A 25,037-nucleotide genomic window follows, 5' to 3' on the forward strand; every position below is an offset into this window, starting at 1 on the left:
CTGACTCTACAAGGACACTAAGAATGTATATACAGTTTGAAAGTGAAGATGTATTGAGGTTACTAGACAAAACAATTATAAGACCAGGGTCTTGGAGAAATTCCTGTAACAAAATGACGGCTAAAATCTCCTGTAAAAGAAACCTTGGACTTGTTATAAGATGTTGTGTTCCATAACATTCAGGTAGTGTGTTCCATTCTATGTAAACAATGCAGTAAGACATAAATTAGCTGAAGTTGCAAGGCTGTATGATTTGGGAGGGGATTGATGCCCAATCCATTGTACAGAAAGATATATAAGTCACTGTTGTACAACAGTGAGTAAATCTTTACAGCAGTGGTCTCTCTCTCCCTCTCATAACAAATTGCTATTTGTTATTGCCTGATTGCTTTATTATTATCTAAATTGGTAAGGAATAAAGACTTCCTCCTTGTAAGAAACATATCTTCTGTCTTCTCTGCCACCCCATATCTTGGGGGTGGCTGGTCCACTATATCTTGGGGTGGGTGTAAGGCAGAAACCCTATTACCCCACTTATCCAAATGGTATATTTCTTATGGTAAGTAGAAGGGTCAGAGAAAGAATTCCCACATATTATAGCCTCCTCTGAGACTAGGTGGTTACCAGAGGGGATCATATAACCACTGACTCCACTATAAACAGAGGTTTCTGGTAAAATTTCTTTACAAGACATCTGGGGTTTATTATTAAAGACTAATTCACTGCTGCAGGGATTTGTTGAGCAGACTGTTAAATTTTCCCTGGGTACAGTTGGAAAATGTCAAGATCATGACTTTAGGTTACAAAAGGTTGTATGGGGAGTCTCAAATTAATGCAATATAGGCAGTGGGAGCTGCAAAGATTAAAGATACTTTAAGGTTGGTAAGTATATTTATTTAGAGCACTCTCATTTGGAAGCCTTTTTGCTTGAGAAATAAATGAGTTATAAAATCTTGTTTCTTTGGGGGGGGGGGGGGGGAGAGATAGGATGTAACCCTAGGGTTACCATACATCCGGATTTACCCAGACTTGTCCTTTTTTTGAGGACATGTCCGGGCGTACGGACGGGTTTTGGCCAGCCTGCCCATTTGTCCGGATTTCTGGAAAAATGGGCGGGCTGATGCTGACGTGCGGGCAGCGGGCTGACGTGCAGCGGACCTCCCCTCCCCTTGCTCACGATCTTCCCTGGTGGTCTAGTGACTTCGGGGCAGGAAAGAGATTCAAAATGGCCGTCGAGAATTGAAGTCTCGCGAGGCCGTTTCAATTCTCGGTGGCCATTTTGAATCTCGCCAAGACCGTCACAGGCAGCATACAGGATGCAGAGCAGCGCGCTGGGCAGGAAAGAGGGAGCTCTTTCCTGCCACGAAGTCACTAGACCACCAGGGGAGAGGTGGTGGTGGGGCCGGGGGGAGGGGAGGTGAGGTGGTGACCAGGGGGAGGGGAAAATGCGACAGGGGGCGGGGCGAGGTGTGGAAAGGGGCGGGGAGAGGGTGTGAAATGGGGCGGGGATATGGGCGGGGCAAGTGTCCTCTTTTTTAAGGACAAAAAATGGTAACCCTATGTAACCCTTATATAGAATATTTTCATTTTATTGGCTCAGAATGGCCCAGTATCTTAGTTTGATTGTAATATTTAATTTCCTGTATAGAGTTTCTCTGTTTTGGAATGATTGTTTCTTGTTTATTGTAAACTGTGAAAATTTAATAAATATTAATTTTTAAATTATAGAAGGAAATGTTTGCCTTTTTTCAGATGCCATAAAGATTTGCAACAGAGTGGATGACCTATAGGGAGTAAATAGTGCAAGAAGTGATCTACAAAAATTAGACGCTTGGGCTAACTTGTGGCAGCTAAGCTTTAGTGTGGAGAAATACAGAAATATTCATTTTGGGTGGAAAAATCCAGTTTGCAATAGGAGAGAAGCAGACGTGCACAAACCCTGGAGAGGGATGTGTTATGATTGTGGTCAGAACCCCTCTCAAACTTACCTTTTTCCTGGGGGTCAGCTTCTTAGCTGGCTTCTGTTTCTTTTGTCTGTCCTTTCTGAGCTAGCTCTCTCTCTCTCTCTCTCTCAATGCTGGCAGCTTCCAGCAGCATGACTCTTAATTGTTTCACTTTACTACAGCTGTGTGTGTGGACTGAGTTAGCTCTACCTCTCTTTGGGTGTACTGGCTTCAAGTGCTTCACGGTGCTGCATTGGTGTGGGTTGGGCCTCTCTGGGTTTCAGTGTGCTGTCTGCCTGGGTCTAGGGAGTGTGACATCATCAGGGAGGGCCTTGATAATGAAGTGGTGTTCTTCCCTTCAGGGCCTTTGCAATGTTTGCTTTTGCTACTTGCTTTAGGTCCAGGTTAGTGTTAGTGCAGTGTGCACTTGTGACTGTGTGTTTAGCTTTCCTGCTTTTCCCTTGTAGTTCCCCCGCTTTTCCCTCTTGGTGCTTTGGAAGCATTGCTGTGTGTAGGGCTTTGGAAGCTTTGTTGCTGATAGGAGTACTTCAGGGTTTGGTGTTGTTAGGAACACTGCAGATTTGGCTGTTAGAAGTACTTCTTGTGTTTGGTGCTTTGGAAGCACTTTTGGCTTATGTGTTTGGCTTCCCTGTTTTTTCCCTTGTGGCTCCCCTGTCTTCCCTTTTAGTGCTAGGAGCTCTTCTTGTTGTTTGGTCCTTGGGAGCACCCTAGTTAGTTTAGAGTTGTAGAGCTTCTGTAGCTTGGTGCTCAGAGCACCTGTGTTAGGTCTGCTGAAGTTTGGTGCTTAGGAAGCACCTTTATTAGCTTATGTGTTTAGCTTCCCTGATCTTCCTTGTTGCTCCCCTGCTTTTCCTTTTGGTGCTGTGAGAAGCACTCCTGTTAGGTTAGTGCCTTGGGGCACTCCTTTTAGTATAGGGCTTAGGAAGTCCTTTTGTTAGTTTACTGTGAGGAACACTTCTGTTGGTCTAGGGCTTGGGAGCACGTAGGTCAGTTTAGGATTTAGGAGTACTTCTGTTTCCAGTCCTGGTCCCGGTGTCATCCAGTATGTCCTGCTGGCCACTCGAACCCAGGGGCTCAACCCTTGGGTGGCAGTGGCTAAGTGCAGGTGAAGCTGTACGGACCAGTCCAGGGTGCTCCAGTCCGGTGTGTTCCAGTCTAGTGTGTTCCAGTCCTGTGTCCTCCAGTCCGGGGGATTCCAGTCCGTGTGTTCCGGCTCGCTGGGCGATGCCTGCAGTCCCTGCCGGTGTGCTTGCCCAGCGTTGGTTGGTGGGTTTTGCCTGCTGCTGTCGCTCCTCGTCAGCAGCCCAAGGGTTCACGTTTGCTCCAGAGCCCGGCCCCGCGAGCTCTGAACCTGAGAACCTGACAGGATGTTAGGGTGATAGTGTCTAAAGATCTCAAAGTGGTTAAACAGTGTGACAAGACAGTGGCCAAAGTTAGAATGATACTAGGTTGTGTAGAGAAATTCATAGCCAGCATAAAGGAGGAGCTGATAATGTAATTGTACAAATCATTGGTTAGGCCCCACTTGGAATACTATGTTCAGTTTTAGAAACTGTATCTTGCTAAGTATATAAAAAGACTTGAAGCAGGAAGGCGACTACAAAGGTAGAAGGTCTGTACCAGAAGACACATGAGAAGACCTAAATATGTATATCCTAGAGGAGTTACATGATAGATGTTTAGATACTTGAAATGTGTGAATGAACAAAAGTCTCTTTCAAAGATGGGAATCTATAGAACTAGAGAACATGAAACAAACATGCAAGGAGGTAAACTCAGTGCCGTAGCAAGGGCGGCTGACACCCGGGGCGGGTCGCCGATGCGCCCCCCCCCCCCCCCCCCGTCAAGCACCCTCCCCCAGAGCGCGATCTTACTTAGTTTAGAAGCGAGGGGCGGGCGGGAGGGCCAATCCGCCCCCGAGTCCACGTCGCTGGGAGCTGCGTCGGCTGCATTGGTTCCTTGCTCTCTCTGCCCCGGAACAGGAAGTAACCTGTTCCGGGGCAGAGGGAGCAAGGAACCAACGGAGACGACGCCCCCCCAGCGGCGTGCACCCGGGGCGGACCGCCCCACTGCCCCCCCCCTTCCTACGCCACTGGGTAAACTTAATAGCATCTTAAGGAAATACTTTTTCACAGAAAGGGTGGTGAGTGCCTAGAATGCCTTCCCTGGTGGAGGTGATAGGGACAAAATCAGTGATTGATTTTCAGAAATGCATGAGATAAATATGGAGGAATCCTATATAGCAAGAGGATGGAATCAAAGTAAAACTTAAATGACTTTTACACTTCAAAAAAGGTACAGATGAAGTAACCTGCGTGTTCTGAATTAAGTGGCAAATAAAACACTAACCACCTTACAGGTCAGACTCGATGGACCATGCTGGACTTTGTCTCCTGTCACTATGTATTGTTGAATGTGGTGTGTGTTGGGTATGTGTTTGTAATACTGGATTTTTATGTTATTATCTTTTCTATGTTTGTGTATGTTGTATTTTAATATGGGAAATTCAAAATCACCTACTGGCCGATATTCAGTGCTATTTTACTGGCCAGGCTATCCACCAATATTCAGCGGGGATAGCCAGCTATCTCCCGCGGAATATTCACAGTGAGCGCATAGCAGCTAGCTGGCTATACCGCGTGATATAGATGGCTAGCCGCGAATATTCAGCGCTTTGCCAGCTAAGTTAAGTAGCCATATTCCACATAAGTAGCAGGCCTATCTTTGTCCGCTATAAACTTAACCAGCCAGCGCTGAATATTAACTTAGCCGATTAAGTTTATAGCGGCCAAAAAAAAAACGGATATTCAATTGCGGTCACTGGAAATGGTCCAGAATTGAATATCCAGGCTCATCGCTGACCATGGGACTTAGCCAGCCTGCCTCCCACAGTCTGAATTCTAGCCCCTAGTTTTTATTTTAGATAGGTGAACCATAAATTGCAGTAACATAAATAAACAGTACACTTGTCTTGTATGCATATTGTCAAAAATGGATTGCTTAACATTTTTGTCTTTTATTATGGGATATATGGAATAAAATAACATAATAAGGAAGTTTCCTAGATAGTTTTTAGGTAAAACACAATTAATTGTTAGACATTGTATTTTGATCAAATATTTTGAAGAGGGCCACCAGATACCACTTAATGAAAAGTGAGGTATAAAAACTCCAAGTATGGTGTTGTGCATGTTTCAGAATTTGGGAATTCGTGTATCTTCTCCTAGAAAGTTCTACTTGTGCATTATCATTCTTGCCTTTTATCCTAGGTCTTGGTATAAAGAGCAGGACTACTTATGGAGCTTCATCTCCCTTTATATAAGTGTTTTTTCCCTGCTTGTCTTCTGGACAGGTGCTGAAGGAGGAGAAGGAGGAGCTCAGATTAACACTACAGTTACAGGAGGATTTTCTGCAGAGCTCCAGAGTCCAGCAAGATCAGATACAGAAGGAGCTGGCAAGAGTGAATGAAAATCTACAAGCAAAGGAGCTTGGTATCCGGTAATATTTATCCCATATCATCCTTTTATTGTCAAGCTGCTGAGCACTTTCAAGCTTCATATCTATCACCATAAACTTGTTTGAGCAACCATAGCAAAATCACAAGATTGTTTCACTTCCTGTGCTGTCCACTCTTTCCATGCTCAAACTGCCACCAAAAGAGGTACCACATAAATTCTTCTGTGCTTTCCCCACACTTACTGCCACTGATGCTGATTCTGCCCTTCTTTTTGTCATGCTGCAGTTGTCACTGTCATGAATTCCTATATTAATGTCTGTTCTGCAGCTGTTATTCTAAACTTGGAATCAAATAGCCTAGCAGTACCTCTATGATCCCAGATGTGATTTTGATACCATGTGATCCATAATATTTTGAGTTGCCTGGTATAGCTACAGCAGTGGTAGGTGAATTAATGCAACTGTATCAGCAACAAAAAGAGGGATCAGCACTTGATGCAAGGAATAAAGAAAAAGAAGTATATGATAGAGAGGTAGAGAGAAAATGATAGGCAATACATGAGGTAGGTACAGGAAAGGAAACACCTATGGTGGTGGAAGATGGGCAAGAAAGGAGAAGGCAGCTCTAGGAGTGATGCAGGAGCCTACAAGCCAGTAAGCCTGACATCAGTGATGTTCGAAATGCTTCATTGTAATGGCTGATCATTTAAACAAGCAGAATCAGCTATTGTTTCTGTACCTCAAAATTAGCCTGTAGCAGGTTTCTTGGAAAATTTGGCTTTAATCCTCGGGGATAAAACAATGTTGGAGATTGTGAAGGTAATACCAGTAATCTCCACTAGGTTAGTGGTAGGCTAAAAACATGTAAATAATAACTTTATAGAACTCTGGAAACAAACTTGACTTATCTAACTCAAAGTTCAAAATGCCTCTTATAATTCTCTGATAAGTAACCAAGACTTCCTCAGTAATAATAAAAAGAATGTAGATTTTATTTACAAAGATAGAATATAAACAAAAATGGAAACAAAAGTAACTAGAATGTAAAAGTTCTGTAAATGCTTAAAATGGACACTAATGAGGTGTTAGTTGGAGTTGGAATAACATGCACACTCCCTATGGCAAATTTCATTTATCTTCCCTAGTTGTATAATGATGGCAGATCTTAAATTATATGACCTGGGTAAGCTGTAGAATTTTTGTCCTTCACAAAGACTACTAGAGCGACAGGTGGTTGCCTCGCCACAGGTAGTACTTGCTGATGACTTTCAGCTGTTGCTACAGTTCCAGCACTCTATAGTTCAAAGTTATGATGTATTCTGATAAGTTTGAAGGTGTCGGAGAAGAAGTAGTGTCCTCTTACCATGGCAGGTGCCCTTTTTATATAAATTTTGATATTGGCAATATCCTTGATGATATCTTGATAAATGATTGGCCTGTGCCCTTCTGTTGTGGCTACACATATCCATAGGAGAGTCTTTTGATGCTATTCTTGAAGTTTTCCCCAAATTCCAGGGCTCCATACAGGCTCTGTCAATATATCCAAAAGTCCTTATCCAAGGTTGTTGTTATTATTATTTATTGCATTTGTATCCCACATTTTCCCACCTTTTTGCAGGCACAATGTGGCTTACAATACATCGTGAATGGTGGAAATATAATTAGGAAATAGACATTTAGTGTTACAAAAGAATCTTGGGTAACATGATAATGATAAAACATGATAGTAATATAGCAAGCAGATATTATAAGACAGTTCTAGCTGTGCCAGAGCCAGTGGTGGGAGGCGGGCCTGGAGGTTGGGAGGCAGGGATAGCGCTGGGCAGACTTATACGGTCTGTGCCAGAGCCGGTGGTGGGAGGCGGGGATAGTGCTGGACAGACTTAGACGGTCTGTGCCAGAGCCGGTGGTGGGAGGCGGGGATAGTGCTGGGCAGACTTATACGGTCTGTGCCAGAGCCAGTGGTTGGGAGGCGGGGCTGGTGGTTGGGAGGCGGGGATAGTGCTGGGCAGACTTATACGGTCTGTGCCCTGAAGAGCATAGGTACAAATCAAAGTTAGGTATACACAAAACGTAGCACACATGAGTTGTCTTGTTGGGCAGACTGGATGGACCGTGCAGGTCTTTTTTCTGCCGTCATCTACTATGTTACAATGTTATATGTGGAGGAGTGGTGTATGTTCACATTTGTTGATCTTTGTGGTATGCCTTATTAAAGAGATGGGTCTTCAGTAGTTTGCGGAAGTTGGTTAGTTCGTAAATCGTTTTTAAGTTGCGTGGCAATGCGTTCCATAACTGTGTGCTCAAGTAGGTAAAGTTTGATGCATGCATTAGTTTGTATTTTAGACCTTCGCAGTTGGGGAAGTGCAGATTAAGGAATGTGCAGGATGATCTTTTAGCATTCCTGGGTGGTAAGTCTATCAGGTCTGACATGTAGGCTGGTGCGTCTCCTTGAATGATTTTGTGAACTAGGGAGCATATTTTGAACGTGATGCGTTCTTTAAGTGGGAGCCAGTGTAGCTTTTCTCGTAGGGGTTTAGCACTTCCATATTTTGTTTTACCAAATTTGAGTCTAGCTGCAGTGTTCTGGGCTGTCTGAAGTTTCTTGATTATTTGCTCTTTACAGCCAGCGTAGAGTGCGTTGCAGTAGTCTAGATGACTGAGCACCATTGATTGTGCTAGGTTACGGAAAACAATCCTTGGGAAGAAAGGTCTTACTCTTTTTAATTTCCACATTGAGTGGAACATTTTCTTGGTTGTGTTTTTCGCGTGGCTCTCAAGTGTTAGGTGTCGATCAATAGTAACTCCAAGAATTTTTAGGGTATCCAAAATTGGAAGGTTCAGATTTGGTGTGTTAATGGTGGTGAATTTGTTCGTGTTATGTTGAGAGGTAAGTATTAGGCATTGGGTTTTTTCAGCATTAAGTTTCAGCTGAAATGCATCCGCCCTTGAATGCATGATATGGAGACTTTGGTTGATTTCATTGGAAAATTTCCTTTAAATCTTGTTTAAATGGGATTTAGATCGTTACGTCGTCTGCGTATATGTATGGGTTGAGGTTTTGGTTTGATAATAGTTTGGCCAAGGGTATCATCATTAAGTTGAATAGAGTTGGTTAGAGGGGGGATCCCTGTGAGACTCCACATTCGGGTATCCACTGAAGTAGTCGAGTTAGATGTCATTTGGTATGATCGTGTGGTTAGGAATCCCTTGAACCAATTGAGAATGTTACCTCCAATTCCGAAGTACTCAAGGATATGTAGTAGTATTCCATGATCAGCCATGTCGATAGCGCTTGACATGTCAAATTGTAGGAGTAGTATGTTTTTTCCAGTTGCAATCATTTGTTTGAATTTAGTCATGAAAGAGTAACTAGTACTGGTTAGACCGAAATCCTGACTGGGAGTCGTGGAGTATTGAGAATTTATTTAAATACTTTGTGAGTTGTTTGGTCACCATTCCTTCCGTTAGTTTGGTTATTAAGGGAATGGATGCTAAAGGCCTGTAGTTGGTTAGTTTACTGGCACTTTTCTTTGCGTCTTTGGGTATGGGGATGAGTAGAACGTTTCCTTTCTCCTTCGGGAAGAGTCCATTTTGTAACATATAGTTCAAGTGTTTCGTTATGTCTGTTATAAATTGTTGAGGAGCAGATGTCATAAGGTTGTTTGGACATATGTCTAGTTTGCAATGAGATTTGGCAAATCTTTTGAGCGTTTGGGAGATGATATCCTCTGATAATGTCATAGTAACATAGTAGATGACGGCAGAAAAAGACCTGCATGGTCCATCCAGTCTGCCCAAGACAAACTCATATGTGTATACCTTACCTTGAATTTGTACCTGTCCTTTTCAGGGCACAGACCATATAAGTCTGCCCAGCAGTATTTCCCGCCTCCCAACCACCAGTCCCGCCTCCCATCACCGGCTCTGGTACAGACCGTATAAGTCTGCCCTCACCTATCCTCGCCTCCCAACCACCACCCCCTCTTCCCCCCACCTACTCCGCCACCCAATTTCAGCTAAGCTTCTGAGGATCCATTCCTTCTGCACAGGATTCCTCTATGCATATCCCACGCAAGTTTGAACTCCGTTACCGTTTTCATCTCCACCACCTCCCGCGGGAGGGCATTCCAAGCGTCTACCACCCTCTCCTTGAAAAAATACTTCCTGACATCTTTCCTGAGTCTGCCCCCCTTCAATCTCATTTCATGTCCTCTCGTTCTACCGCCTTCCCATCTCCGGAAAAGATTCGTTTGCGGATTAATACCTTTCAAATATTTGAACGTCTGTATCATATCACCCCTGTTCCTCCTTTCCTCCAGGGTGTACATGTTCAGGTCAGTAAGCCTCTCTTCATACGTCTTGGAATGTAAATCCCATACCATCCTCGTAGCTTTTCTTTGCACCGCTTCCATTTTTTTAACATCCTTCGCAAGATACGGCCTCAAAAACTGAACACAATACTCCAGGTGGGGCCTCACCAACGTCTTATACAGGGGCATTAAAACCTCCTTTCTTCTGCTGGTCACTCCTCTCTCTATACAGCCTAGCAATCTTCTAGCTATGGCCACCGCCTTGTCGCACTGTTTCGTCGCCTTCAGGTCCTCAGATACTATCACCCCAAGATCCCTCTCCCCGTCCGTGCCTATCAGACTCTCCCCGCCTAACACATACGTCTCCCTTGGATTTCTAATCCGTAAGTGCATTACTTTGCATTTCTTCGCATTGAATTTTAATTGCCAAACGTTAGACCATTCTTCTAGCTTCTTCAGATCTTTTTTCATGTTTTCCACTCCCTCCAGGGTGTCCACTCTGTTGGAAATCTTGGTGTCATCCGCAAAAAGGCAAACTTTACTTTGTAACCCTTCGGCAATGTCACTCACAAATATATTGAACAGAATCGGCCCCAGCACCGATCCCTGAGGCACTCCACAACTCACCTTTCCCTCCTCCGAGCGAACTCCATTCACCACCACCCTCTGGCGTCTGTCCGTCAACCAGTTCCTAATCCAGTTCACCACTTCGGGTCGTATCTTCAGGCCGTCTAGTTTATTTAAGAGCCTCCTGTGGGGAACCGTGTCAAAAGCCTTGCTGAAATCTAAGTAGATGACGTCCATAGCACGTCCTTGATTTAATTCTCCTGTCACCTAGTCAAAGAATTCAATGAGATTCGTTTGGCACGATTTCCCTTTGGTGAAACCATGTTGTCTCGGATCTTGCAACTTATTGGCTTCCAGGAAATTCACTATCCTTTCCTTCAGCATGGCTTCCATTACTTTTCCAATAACCGAAGTGAGGCTTACTTGCCTGTAGTTTCCAGCTTCTTCCCTATCCCCACTTTTGTGAAGAGGGACCACCTCTGCCGTTCTCCAATCCCTCGGAACCTCTCCCGTCTCCAAGGATTTATTAAACAAGTCTTTAAGAGGACCCGCCAGAACCTCTCTGAGCTCCCTCAGTATTCTGGGGTGGATCCCGTCCGGCCCCATGGCTTTGTCCACCTTTAGCTTTCCAAATTGTTGATACACACTCTCTTCTGTGAACGGCGCTCTATCCACCTCATTCTCAGGTGTACTTTTACCAGTCCCTCTCGGTCCTTCCCCAGGGTTTTCTTCAGTGAAAACAAAACAAAAGTATCTATTTAGCAAATTGGCTTTTTCTTCATCATTTTCTACATAGCGTTTTGTTGTATCTTTTAGTCTCACAATTCCCTTTATAGTCTTTCTCCTGTCACTAATATACCTGAAGAAGTTTTTGTCTCCCCTCCTTACATTTCTAGCCATTTGTTCTTCCGCTTGCGCCTTCGCCAGACGTACCTCTCTCTTGGCTTCTTTCAGTTTCATCCGGTATTCCTCCCCGTGTTCCTCCTCTTGAGATTTTCTATATTTCTGGAACGCTAACTCTTTTATCTTTATTTTCTCAGCCAATTGCTTTGAGAACCATATCGGTTTCCTTTTTCTCTTGCTTTTATTTACTCTCCTTACATAAAGGTCTGTGGCCCTGTTTATTACTTCTTTTAGCCTGGACCATTGTCCTTCCACTTCTCGTATGTCCTCCCAGCCCATCAGCTCCTTCCTCAGGTATTCTCCCATTTTGTTAGTCAGCTCGCTTGAAATCCAGGACTTTGAGTTTAGAGTGGCTGCCATCCACATGAGCCGTTACATCAAAACAAACCGTTTGATGGTCACTGTTTCCCAGGTGTGCAGCCACTCGGACATTTGACACTCTATCCCCATTTGTGAGCACCAGATCCAACGTGGCTCCCTCCCTCGTGGGTTCGTTCACCATTTGTCTGAGCAGAGCACTTTGGAAAGCATCCACAATCTCTCTACTTCTTTCCGATTTTGCAGACGGAACCTTCCAATCTACATCCGGCAGATTAAAATCTCCCAACAACAGCACCTCTCTTTTCTTCCCCAACTTTTGAATATCAGCGATCAGATCTTTATCTAGTTCTTCCAATTGTGTCGGGGGTCTATAGACAACACCCACGTGGACCAAGGTTCTATCCTCTCTTTTTAAGGTGAACCATATCGCTTCTTCCTTTCCCCAGTTCCCTGTCATTTCAGTCGCTGCGATATCATTTCTCACATACAGAGCTACTCCTCCACCTATACGTCCCTCTCTATCCTTCCTAAAAAGATTATAGCCTGGTATGTTTACATCCCATTCATGGGAACCATTGAGCCATGTCTCTGTGACTGCAACTATGTCCAAGTCAGCCTCCAAAATCAGGGCTTGAAGGTCATGAATTTTATTGCTTAGACTGCGAGCATTTGTGGTCATTGCTTTCCATGTACATTTCCTGGTATGTGTTATGGTTTTAGTGATTTGTGAGGGTGTTTTCTCTTTGGATACCTTCTCATATTTTTGTTCCCCCTTCCTTGCTTTTTCTTTTTTTTCCGCTTCAGTTTTATTTTCAGGAACATCACAGTGCTGTAGTGGAGCAAAAGAATTTTGTAGTGGCAACACTTGTGCGGGCGGATGCTTCTGTGTCACATGATGAAGTCTGCCTGAGCCTACTGTGAACCATCTGTTCTTATGTGGTTTTATTCTTTGAGGCAGTGGTGAGAAGTTATGATTCTGCACAGTCCTATAAGTTGCTTTAATTGCATCTAATTCTTGCATTACTTTACAGAGCTCTTGTTTTAAAGTAGATAGCTGAAGACAGATAGGACAAGCTTTAAGTCTCCAGATGATTGGCCTTGAAACTAAAGCATCACAATTATTGCAGAGAATAAAAGTCATCCTGATTGGTTGAAATGGGTATGAACAGGTGTACTATGTTGGAGTAACAGCCTGCAAGACTGCCTGTGTATGACTGTGGAGTAAAGTTAATGAGGTTTGGTTTGTCTATAAATGAGTGGACAACCCTGGGGTGGGTGGGATTATAAGTCCCAATGGGTCAGCTAAGTGCTGCTATCTATCAAGGGAATTCTTTAGCTGAATGTACCAAAATGGTAGTGTCTGATCCAGGACTTTACACTTTATTTTACTTTTTAAAACTGCCCTAGATATTAATAACTTTCCTTTTAAATAAATCTAGATATTGCCAATAATTATAGCAGTGTAGCAGCTATGTAAAAATGCCCCTCCCCTCTATCAGAGTTTGGCAGGAACAGAAAGAAAGAAAGAAAGACAGAAAGAGAGGTTTCCCAGTGCTAATTAAATTGATTAAGCAACAAGCCTTAAAAATTTAAGACAATATCAGGTAGGTTTCTCACCTAACGCCAGTCAGTCAATTTGAGAAGTATGGGATTTAGGGGTCAGAATAAACCTGTCCTTTTAGTAGGAGCTTGGTTCAGTCCCAGCACCTGGAAGTTAGAAGTACAAGTCAAAGTTGGTCCAGGTTCTGTCTGCTGGGCATACGCCAGGGTCTGGGTCTAGACAGTCAAGGAATTCAGCATAGTCGATGGTGCTGACAGGTATCTTAAGTTGCAGTTGTACGATTTTCTCATTGAAGTATCTCGCAAGATTGTCTGCTCCTGGTGCATCTTTGCTGTTGGTTGTGACTGGTGTAATATGTAGTAGTTTATTCACGAGTTGGAAGAGTTTATGTGTGATCTTGTAGTTTGGTCCAATTTCAGTTTTGTAATATAATCTTTTACATAGTAACTTAGTAGATGACGGCAGAAAAAGACCTGCACGGTCCATCTAGTCTGCCCAAGATAAACTCATATGTGTATACCTTACCTTGATTTGTACCTGTCTTTTTCAGGGCACAGACCGTATAAGTCTGTCCAGCAGTATTTCCCGCCTCCCAACCACCAGTCCCGCCTCCCATCACCGGCTCTGGCACAGGCCCCGTATAAGTCTGCCCTCCCCTTTCCTAGCCTCTCAACCACCAACCCGTCTTTTAGTTTGTCTTATGGTATATTTGTATTTTCTTTGGAGTTGTTTCCAGGCATTAAGTGTGGGGTCGTCTTTCTTTTTATTCCATGCACGTTCAAACCTTCTAACTTGTGTTTTAAGTTTTTTCAGTTCTTCATTGAACCATGGTATTGAATTCTTTCTGTATGAGGTTCTGGTTTGGGTGGGAGCAATATTGTCTAATATGGATCTACATCTCTCGTCCCATCCTAGGAGGAATTGGTTTGTATCTGCCTTTATTGTCCATCCGTTGTAGTAGATTTGTTGCCAGAATATTACCAGGTCTATTTTTCCTCTCGTGGTATAGGTTTTTCGTTCTTGTTTATTCGGTGAGTCTTTCGTTCGCCATTGGAGGGAGATATTTGCTTTATAGTGGTCGGACCACGGTGCGGGTGTCCATTTTGTGTCTTTTAGTATAAGGTTTGAGTGGGGATCGAATTTGTATGTGATGATGTCTAGTGTGTGTCCTTTGATGTGAGTTGGCTGCGTTCTTGGGTGTTTGTTCTTCGCATTCTTGGGTGTTTGTTGAGTTGAGATCTTCAAGGTGCAGATTGATATCTCCTATTATGATAAGATTTGAGGTAGAGACACAGGAGTTCGAGATAAAGTCCATAAAGTGTGTTTGGGAATCTTGCCAGTTGCCTGGCGGTCTGTAGAGCAGGACTGCATTAAGGTGTTCCTGCAAGTTTGGGTGACTAATTCTTACCGAGGCGATTTCAAGTTGTGGCAGAATGGATTTGGCTGTGGCTGTGATGGTGAACTCGGATTTGTATATTATGGCTATTCCTCCTCCTCTTTTTCCGTTTCTTGTCCAGTGGGTAATTTTGTATCCTGGTGGGCATAAATCTAAGATTATGGGGTCTTTAAGGTCATGGATCCAGGTTTCAGTGATGAATAGTAGGTCAAGATTGTCTGAAGTGATCCAGTCTGTTATAATCTCTGTTTTATTTACTACTGATCTGGCGTTTACGTATCCAATTTGGATTGGTCGGTAAGGTTCAGTTTGGGACATGGATGTGTTAATTTTTATTAGTTACCTGTTGTCTTGGTATCTGGTTCTGTTGTGTCCTTTCTTCCCTTTCTGTTGGTTATTTCCGAATATATTTGTTTTTCCTTTTAGTTGGTTGTTTTTCTTTAGTTGGTTGCCCACATTCTTTTTGCTTGCAACACCCAGATTACCATCTGCTGATTCCGTCATGATCAGTCATTTTTTTTCCTTGGCGAGAGTCTAGCACAGAGCACTGACAAACAAATAGGAGAGGTGGTAATCTGCTTGCAAATATAATGTGAAACAAAATAAAGCAGACTAATGAATGATTAGCTGTATGGGTTTATTTTCAGTTACTGACGTGGACCCGTTTCACCTCAAAAGGCTGTGTCAGGGGTTTGCCATACACTGTTGATCAGATATACAAACAAACAAAATTAAAATCGACATGCAAATTAATTCAATTGTCTAAAACAACATATACATAATCCTTAAAATATCTATCTAATGACAGAATAAATTAAATCTTTAATAATAATAATATACAAACAATAAAAATTCTAAACCATAAAAACATATTGAACGAACATCATAAACAATAATGTGTTGCAGTGCTTCATTAAATATAAAGAGCAATAAGAAACTCAAAAATCTAATAATCAATAGACAACAGATGATGTCTGTTAAGGTAAATGATATGATCTGTCTCATTGAAATTGATGAGCATGAAAATCTCCAGTGACTAACATATAAAGGTTCACAGATAAAAATAAAATAGATTCACAAATAAAAAATATATATAAACAGGCGAAAAATAAATAATGTACAGATAAAAGATAATACAAAAGGGACACATACCTACTAAAGGGCTGTCACGTCTGTGGCCGTGACCACCCTCATACTTATCCTGTTTCTTGGAGTCAGTGGCTGTGCTGGCTTCTGCTTGTCTCTGTGTCTGTCTCTGTCTTAGTTTCTCTCTGGCTCTGTGTGCTGATTGCCTTACTGGACCTCACCTGTGTGGGCTATGCCTCTTCCAAGATGGCTGCCGCCTCCTCTATGCCAGTATCCAAGATGGCTCCTGCTTGTCCTTCCTGTGGGCTCACTTCCTCTGTGTGTCAAGCCTCTGTTTGGAGGCAAGGAACGTCCTGCTTCTGTCCTGCTGGTGGTGACTCATCAGTGAGTTCCTTTATAAGGAGGGCCTGTGCTTGCAGTCAGGGCCTTCGCATGGTGTCATTGTCTGGTGTCATGCCCAGAGGCCTACAGGTTAGTCAGTGTGTTGCTGCGCTGCTTCTAAGCCTGTCTTCTGTGTGGGCTTCTTGCTCTTCTGTTTTGTACCTGTGGGCTGCTTGCTCTTCTGTTTAGGACCTGTGGGCTGCTTGCCCTTCTGTGTGGGCTTCTTGCCCTTCTGTTTAGTACCTGTGGGCTGCTTTCCCTTCTGTGAGGGCTGGTGCCCTTCTGTTCCCAGTACCTGTGGGCTGGTTGCCCTTCTGCGTGGGCTGCTATCCCTTCTGCCTTTAGTCTGTGTTTGGAGCCTGCTGTTCAGCCCTGGTTTCCCCGTCTGTGTTTGCAGCCTGCCCTACTCCCTGCTTGTATATTCTGTGTGCACATCCTGAACCTTGTATATCCTGTGTGCACATCCTGGCTGCTAGTCCTTCTGCCTTCGCTGTGGAGGTAGCCTATGCAGCTCAGCCCGGGTTTCCCCGTCTGTTTGCAGCCTGCCCTACTCCCTGCTTGTATATTCTGTGTGCATATCCTGAACCTTGTATATCCTGTGTGCACATCCTGGTCCCTGCTTGTTCATCCTGAGTCCTGGTTTTGGCTAGCTAGGGTTATCCGGCTTTCCGCTCTGCCTAGCTGCCATCTTCCCTGTGTGCCCATCCTGAACCTTGTATATCCTGTGTGCACATCCTGGTCCTTGCTTGTTCGTCCTGAGTCCTGATTTTGGCTAGCTAGTGTTATCCGGCTTTCCGCTCTGCCTAGCTACCTTCTGTCCCGTGTGTCTACCTTGTACCTTGCTTGTATATCCTGTGTGCTTATCCGGATCCCTGCTTATGTATCCTGATTCCTGTATCTGTCTAGCTAGCGTGTATCTTCTGGGGGATTTATCCTGTTACCTTCCTCGTCCTAGCTAGTGGGTTTGCCCTGTGGGTATTTCCTGTCTCCCCTTTTTCCCTGCTTGCATGTCTGCCCTAGTCCCTGCTCCTGATAAGCTTCTGTCTGTCTAGTCTGTCCGGTGTGTCTGGCTTAGTGGCTGCGTGCAGCGCTTAGTGCAGTCTAGTATAGTTTGTTCACTCGTGTTATCTGTGGCTTTTCTATAGGAGACAAATCCCACCTGATCGGGGTGGATAATAGCTGGGAGCAAAGATGCCAGTCGGTTGGCCAGGACTTTAGCTAGAATTTTGACATCAGCGTTTAAGACGGATATTGGACGGAAGGACCCGCATTCCTTATGGTCTTTATTCGGCTTGGGCAGTACCGCAATCCAAGCTTCCAACATGGAGGTAGGCAAAGACTCCCCGTTCCCAATTAAGTTAAATAGATCAGCAAACAGTGGGGCTAACTCGGTGGCGAATTTCTTGTAGAATTCGTTAGGGAAACCGTCCAACCCTGGTGATTTACACGAGGGTAAGTGTTGAATAGCTTTTTGTACCTCAACTGGGGTGACCGGCGCATCAAGGGCAGCCCTCTGCTGATTGGTTAAGGAAGCTAGGTCACTCTCAGCTAAGTAATCTAGGATAGTATCTTCAGGAGGGTTGGTCTCCTGTGCATATAGTTCCTGGTAAAATTCGCTAAAGCGCCTCCGTATGGCCTCAGATGTGTTCAGCAAGTCGCCCTTCGTGTCCCTAATGTGAGTGACCGTTCGGTCCACTTTTCGCCTGCGCAACTTTATAGCCAGGAGGCGGCCTGCCTTATTAGTAAATTCGTATGATCGAACTTTATTTCTGGATTGTAGCCAACTTAGCTGTTCGGAGTAAATAGAGTCCAGCTGGAGCCTCTGTCCGCTCAGCTCCTCCAAAACAGCAGAGGAACCACCTAGTTTGTGCTGTGCCTCCAGGATCCAAATCCTTTCCAGGCACCGCGCCAGCTGGGCCCTACGAACCCTCGCAAGCCTACTAGCTATCTGTATAAAGTAGCCTCTCAAGACTGCCTTCATAGCATCCCACACAACACTGAGGGGAGGGCCCGATTCCATGTTGAGCTCCAGGTAATCTTTCAAGACCTTCCTACAGCCCTCCACCACCTCCCCCTCCAGTAATAGATCTGTGTTAAGTGTCCATCTTTTATCTTTGACCTCGGCTCTAATGGTCGGCAGGGTTACCCAAACTGGGCCGTGGCCCGAGATTGTTACACTGCCAATTTCTGCTTTCGGGCCCCTCTCAGCTAATGTGACGTCAAGGAAGAGATAATCGATGCGCGAGTACGACTTGTGCACGGGAGAGAAAAATGTGTAGTCCCTGGTTGTCATATGACTTAGTCTCCAGATGTCTAGGGTCCCCAGTGAGTAGACCATGGAGCTCAGCGCCAAAGAGTCCTTAGATACCAAGTGCTGAGGTCTCCCGGATCTGTCCAACACAGAATCCATAACTTCATTAAAATCACCCCCAAAATCAGAGAACCCCGGGTAAATGTAGCTAGTAGGTTCTTCATTTTGGTGTAGAAGGTCCCCTGGTGTTCATTTGGCGTGTATAGTGATGCAAGCGTAAGGTCTACTTGGTCTAGGACAATTTGCAGGAGCAAAAAACGCCCTCCCGGGTCTCGCTTAATTCTCAATATTTGGGCCGATATTGATTTATGGAACAAAACTGCCACCCCACGTTTTCTGGACTCATCAGCAGAGGAAGCAAAGAAGGCACTTGGGTAGTCTGGGTGGGCTAGGAGTCGCTCATGCGCCCTGCGGAGATGAGTCTCCTGCAGTAGGACAATATGCGGTTTTAGCAGCTGCAACTCTTTGAATAATTTCTGCCTTTTCTGAGGCATGTTCAGCCCCTTAACATTATATGATAGAATTTTTAAATCTGTACTCATTACTGGGATGTTACATCAGCTGTGTCTCCCACTGGATGGGGTCCACCCACTTCATGTATTTGTGCTGTCCAGTACCAGTGGTGCCCACAACCCCCCCAGTCCTCCCTCCCCCAATCAATAACCCCCCCCCCCCCCTTCCCTTACCCACCTCATCCCCCCCTGTCTAGCACCAACTAGAGGGCACAAATCCCAATAGTGGGAAGTGAGAAAGTAACACACCAGCATCCAGGCGACCCAGCCCCCCTGCCCCCCCCCCCCCCCCCGAATTACCCGTCGTCATCACCAGGGTCTAGAACCCAACTTGGGCGTCCATAATCACCCATCCACATATTAGGTCCCTGCCCGCCATCCATCACCTTAAACTATCCCCCTTCATACATCACTTATAACTGTACAACAGCATACACAGTGTTTCCCACAACCTTTGTTATCATTTCCTCTATTAATTAAGAAACTAAAGTTCACTTATGCAAGAGATGGCAATAAAAAAAAAAAAACTTGAAACAGAACATAGCATTTGTTACTCTCTACATCATTACCAACCAGGAAATCAGTGACAGCCAGTGTCCCTCTGGCCGAGTCATTAGATAAGTCCTTTGATAGAGTGGTTCTACCAGGTTGCCGCTTCAGTTCAGGTTTCTTCCACAGCCACTTTTCTTTTTGGGTTATTCCTTTTAGGTGTGGCAGGGACCCTTTGCCACTTTTGGAGCTTTGTTTTCGTGGCTAACGCTAGTGCGCCTGGAGGCTTGCTCGTTTGCACCAGGCCCACCCCATGCAGGGATGTCCAGGCTTCGATCAGCGTTGTAACTCTCAATTTAGCACCCTGTAGCGTGTAGTTCAGGGAGAAAGGGAAGCCCCATCTGTATGTTATCTGCTCCTTGGTTAGAATGTCCAGAACTGAGACGTCTTTGTTGCAGGGTGAACTGTGAAAGATCTTGATACACAGTTATTTTGACCCCGCCATATTCCAGATTGGGCTTTTTCCTGGCGCAGTTGAGCAATTGTTCCTTCACTTCGTATCGGTGGAACCGGGTGATGATATCCCGTGCTCTGTTCTCCTGCCACTGGCCCAGGGATCTATGCGCTCTATCAATCTCAATCTTCACCCCTGCAGCCTCGGCCCCCAGCAGACTGGCACACAGTGTTTGTACAATCTGCAGGACATCCTCGGTCTCACCTCCCTCAGGAACTCCGCGGAATCTGAGGTTGTTCCTCCTTCCCCTGTTTTCAAGATCGTCAAGCTTGTAAGTTAGGTCTATATTCTTTTGGTCTAAAGCTTGGAGATGGGTCTCGTGTGAAAGCAGGGACTCAGAGTGCTCTTCCAGCTTAGTTTCTACATCTTCGACTCTGTTCCCCAGCTCACGGAGGTCGGAACTCAGTGTCTCCATCCGATCCAGAATCTCATCCCTCGATTTATTTATGTCTGCTTGTATACCAGACAGTATCTGACGAAGTTCGCCTGAGATTCCTTTTTTAATATGCGGTTTCCGCGATTCTGCCAACGACAGCGCTGAGTCAGAATCAGAGGGGGAGACCGGCGCCATTGCCTCGTGGTGCTTCGCGGTTTTGGTCGATCCGCCGCCAACTGACTTCTCTTGCTCTTTAGCTCGCGCCGAAGACGCTTTACTCATCCTGCTTTCGATGAGGAGCAATGGAGAACACTGCAGGCAGTTCCAAAAAGGCTGGTGATTGCTTTTTAGTTTTAAACAATTTTTATTGAACAACAATAAAATATTACAAACAGATTTTATAGCATGTGTCCGTTTTCTTTATTCCCCCCTCCCCTAGTACCCACCCCCCAACCCTCTTCTACAAACTCAGTATCTATTCTCATAGCCAAAAACGAGCCTTTACAATTTTTCACTTCAGGTCCAGACATTGTGTACCCAAATGAGGGATTCCTGATTTTATACTTTCCCCTCACCGTCTCTCTCATTCTCCCTTAGCTTTAAGTAGATTGAGTTTATGATTTATAACATACTGTGCTTTACCGTTTGGCTACCTCTTGTCAACAAAGAGTTTACATAACTTTCAGTGAATCATCTTCCCCCCCCCCCCTCCCGCCACCCCTCCTCCCTCCCCCAGTCTCACTCTTGCCAGTACCCTCCAGACCTTTACCTTAGCTACAGCACCTTAAGTATTAAGTTCCTACTCTTAGGTGTCAGAGAATCCAAGTATCTGCCCCAGATCTTCAGAAATTTAATACGTTTTTTGGGGCCACTTCTGGCTTCTTTTGCCTCCCACATCACCAGTTGGTGGATCAGATTTCGCCAGTGCCAAAATTCAGGACCTGTTTCTGTCGTCCAATATAGTAGAATGCATTTCTTCGCCAGCAGTGTCAGTTTACCAAATAGTATATTGCCCCTGGATATCATTCCTCTACCTGATCCTGGGAGGTTCAACAGCAAGTGCTCTGGTGTGCATGCTACCCGTTGTCCCATAATTGTAGTCAAGTACTGGGCAATTTTCCCCCAAAATGCTTTAAGTTTCCTACAACTCCAAAATCCATGATAAAAGGTATTTTCTGTTCCCCCACACCTCCTACAAATCGCCGATTGGGTCCCCCCGAGCCTCGCCAGCTGTGCTTGAGTCATATAAGCTCTATGAATGAATCGAAATGCGCATTCTCTATATTGTGCTCCACTTAACAATCTGGGAATCCTCTGCACTTCCTTAGTAATGTCCCACGTTACTAGGTTGATTCCAAGATCCTTTTCCCAACGTTCTCTTAGATGGGTCAGATCCTTTGGTGGCCTTCCTTCCCACAGGGCCCTATAAAGTCCTGAAATGGAGGGATTTGTGTCTGAGATTTTTTCAAAAAACTGTTTAATCTTAGCTCCTAATTTCTGTGAGAGTCTTTCTTTGCTCATAGATTTAACAAAGTGTTTTAATTGACAATAGGCGTATGTGTCTCCCCATTGCAATTCTTCTGCCCTCACCAACTGTTCTAACGTCCGAATCTCCCCTGTTTCCCCAATAATGTCCTCTAAAGTTATCAGTCCCCTCTCTTCCCAACGGAGAAAAACTGCATTATCTCTGCCTGCCTCAAATAGTGGATTCCCCCTTATCGGTAGTAATTCTGTTCCTCCATCCCCTATACCTAATCTTTTACTCATGAATTTCCATGCTTTCCTCAGAGGGCCCAGCAACAGGCTATGTCGGTACTCTACGGGTACTTGCATTCTCTCTATTTGTACCAAAGCCTGTGGGCGCATTGGGGCGAACAGGGCTTCTTCCAATTCGATAGGTGTATAATAGGTGGTATCAAAAATCCAATCTTTGACAAATCTTAACAGACACGCCATATTGTATTGCTCTAGATCCGGCAATCCCAGCCCTCCTTGTTGCCAACCCCCTACCATCCATTGGGACTTCATCTTTGCTTTCTTGTTAGCCCAACAAAATTTCACTACCATTCTATTAAACAATCGAAGGTCTTTACGCAATAAACAAATGGGAATTGTCTGCAAGACATAAAGCCACCTGGGGAGAATAATCATTCGAATTAAGCATATTCTCCCTATTAAAGGCAGTTGTAATAATTTCCAACTCTCTAACTGCTGTTTAGTCGTGTTTAGTAAGGCTTGCACATTAGATCCATAAAGGTCCTCAGTTTTGGGTGTCAACATAATTCCTAGATATTTGAATTTACCCTCCGCCCACCTGAGGGGAAAGTGTCCCTGTCCTAGCTCATTTTTGTTGATGTTCCTGCCCAGCGCCTCTGATTTCTCCAGATTTAACTTGAACCCAGCATAATCACCAAACTCCTGAAATATTTCCAATAGCGCATTCAGTGATTCCGCTGGGTTCGTAAGGATTACCAGCAGGTCGTCTGCAAACGCGCCCAATTTAAACTCCTGTTTATTGATCTTTACTCCTCTCACTGTCGGCATGGAGTAGATGTCTCTGATCAGAGGGTCCAGGTATAGAGCAAACAATAGCGGTGATAGTGGGCAACCCTGCCGGGTGCCTCTCTCTATCGCAAACTCTGCAGAAATACCCTCATTTACCATAATTCGTGCTGTGGGATCTAGGTATAATGTTTTGATCGCTCTTTCAAACCACCCTGTGATCCCATAAGCTCTAAGGGTTTCAAACAAATATTCCCATTTTACACGATCAAAAGCTTTCTCTGCGTCAAAACTGATCATTAATGTGGGTTCTACTCTCGTGCCCGTAAATTCTAATGCTGCTAGTATTTTCCTTAAGTTCTTGGAAATTGATCGCCCCTTTACGAACCCCACCTGTCCCTCATGGACAATCTTTGGTAGTACTCTGCCCAGGCGGTTGGCCAAAATTTTAGCAAACAACTTCAGTTCACAATTCAACAAGGAGATTGGTCGATAAGATTCTGCCAAAACCACGTCCCTTTTAGGCTTTGGTATTAAAATAATTTGGGCTATATTTAGCTGCTTAGGTAACAAGCTTTTATCGACCCAGCTGTTAAAAACTTCTGCTAATGTTGGCTCTATCTCTTCGCCCAGCAGTTTATAACATTCCGCTCTCATACCATCTGGTCCCGGGGCTTTCCCCATTTGGCTGCTAGTAATTGCCCAATGTACTTCATCTACTGTAATGGGGGTGTTCAAATCTGTCTGGTCTTTGTCTCTAAGAACTGGATGATCCACTCCTTCTAGGTAGGCCTTGGTTGCTAGGCCCGAGTCTTCTTCTGCCTTATATAACTTCTGATAGAATTCATGAAAGATCTCTCTAATCTCCTTATCCGTATGACACAGCTTTCCAGCCTTATCTTTTAGCGCTGTAACTGTTCTTGAGGCTTGTTTCCGGGCTATCAATCTAGCTAACATCTTCCCACCCTTGCTGCCATATTTGTATAATTGAAACCGAAAATAGTCCTGTGACTTCTTCTCCCTCTCGTGTATAAGGGAGTTCAAGCTCACCTGAGCCGCTATGAGGTCTGCTTTCAATTGTGGTGAGGGCAATTCCCCAAGTTTCTTCCTCAATGTCAGAATTTGTTTTTCTAAACTCAATATTTCTCTGTCCCTCGTCTTTTTAAACTGGCTTACAAAACTGATAATCTCTCCCCTTATCACGGCTTTCGCCGCCTCCCAGTACGTCCCTATGTCTACTACAGAGTGTTCATTATGGCTTTTATAGTCTCTCCAAGTCTTCCGTAGATGTTCATGAAACCGTGTGTTCTGCGCTAAATAGCTAGGAAATATCCATTGTCTATGTTTCGCACCCTGTCCCCCAAAGTTCAAAGTTGCCCATACCTCTGCATGATCTGATATCGCATATGGGCCAATCTGTGTGTCTTGTATCTCTGTTATCAGGGTTCGAGACACTAAGAGATAGTCAATCCGTGATTGCGTGTTGTGGGCTCTAGACAAATGTGTATAGTCCCTCTCCTGTGGGTGAAAAACCCTCCATATGTCCAAAAGATCCAGCAATGAACTTAAATTCGGGAGTCCCCTGGACTTCCACCCATGAGGCTCGGGGGTAGCAAGCGATTTATCCATTTGCGGGTCCCACACCATATTAAAATCTCCTCCCAGGATCATTGGGATATCATCTTCTTTTGACAACAGATCAAGTATATTCTTGTAAAATCTATTATCTAGTTGATTTGGCGCATAAATGCTGCCCATCAAAATTTTCCTCCTACCCAAGGTTACTTTACAGAAGATGTGTCTGCCCTCAGGGTCTTTAGTAATGTCACTTATTTGTCCAGCTACTCCTTTCCTAATCAATATGGCTACTCCCCCTTTCCTCCCTTTTGCTGGCGAACTAATGCAATCCCCCACCCACCATTTCTGCAATTTCATGTGCTCGATGTCTGACAAATGTGTCTCCTGTAGTAGAGCTACATCCGCACCTATTCTCTGTAAGTAACGTAATATCTTGGATCTCTTCACTGGTGAACCTATGCCACCCACATTCCATGTTATAATTTTAGTCATCACCTGTATGTCTGTGGTCTTTATTACACTGTTGTAGTTCTTTATCTCCATGGGGGCGCCACCCCAGCACATGACGCCCCCCATTTACTTTGTGATGCTGAGCAATGACCTTGATTATGGCCTGAGTGAAACCCTCCCCTCCCAAAAGTCTCCTAAGATGCCCACATAGTTTCCCCTCCCCCAACCCCTCAACCCTCCCCCCCCCAACCCCTGTCCTCCCCCTTCCTCTTCGTCCCTATTCTTAGGGAACTAGTCACATCTACGCCCCTCCCAGCATTCCGCTATAAGCGTGGGTGACAAGGGAAAAAAATTTTT

At 44.6% G+C, this 25,037-nt stretch overlaps 1 protein-coding gene across 6 annotated transcripts in view; it reads left to right on the forward strand.

Moving 5' to 3' along the window:
• CEP63 (centrosomal protein 63) overlaps positions 1-25,037 on the forward strand; it is an 802,181-nt gene that overhangs the window by 565,546 nt on the left and 211,598 nt on the right. For all 6 annotated transcript variants that reach the window (XM_030217144.1, XM_030217149.1, XM_030217147.1 and 3 more), the window contains one exon: positions 5,317-5,462. In XM_030217144.1, the coding sequence (XP_030073004.1) occupies positions 5,317-5,462 (146 nt within the window). The remainder of the gene's footprint in view (positions 1-5,316; positions 5,463-25,037) is intronic.

This window comes from Microcaecilia unicolor, chromosome 10, assembly GCF_901765095.1.
Source record: "Microcaecilia unicolor chromosome 10, aMicUni1.1, whole genome shotgun sequence".
In the NCBI taxonomy this organism is placed as follows: Eukaryota; Metazoa; Chordata; class Amphibia; order Gymnophiona; family Siphonopidae; genus Microcaecilia; species Microcaecilia unicolor.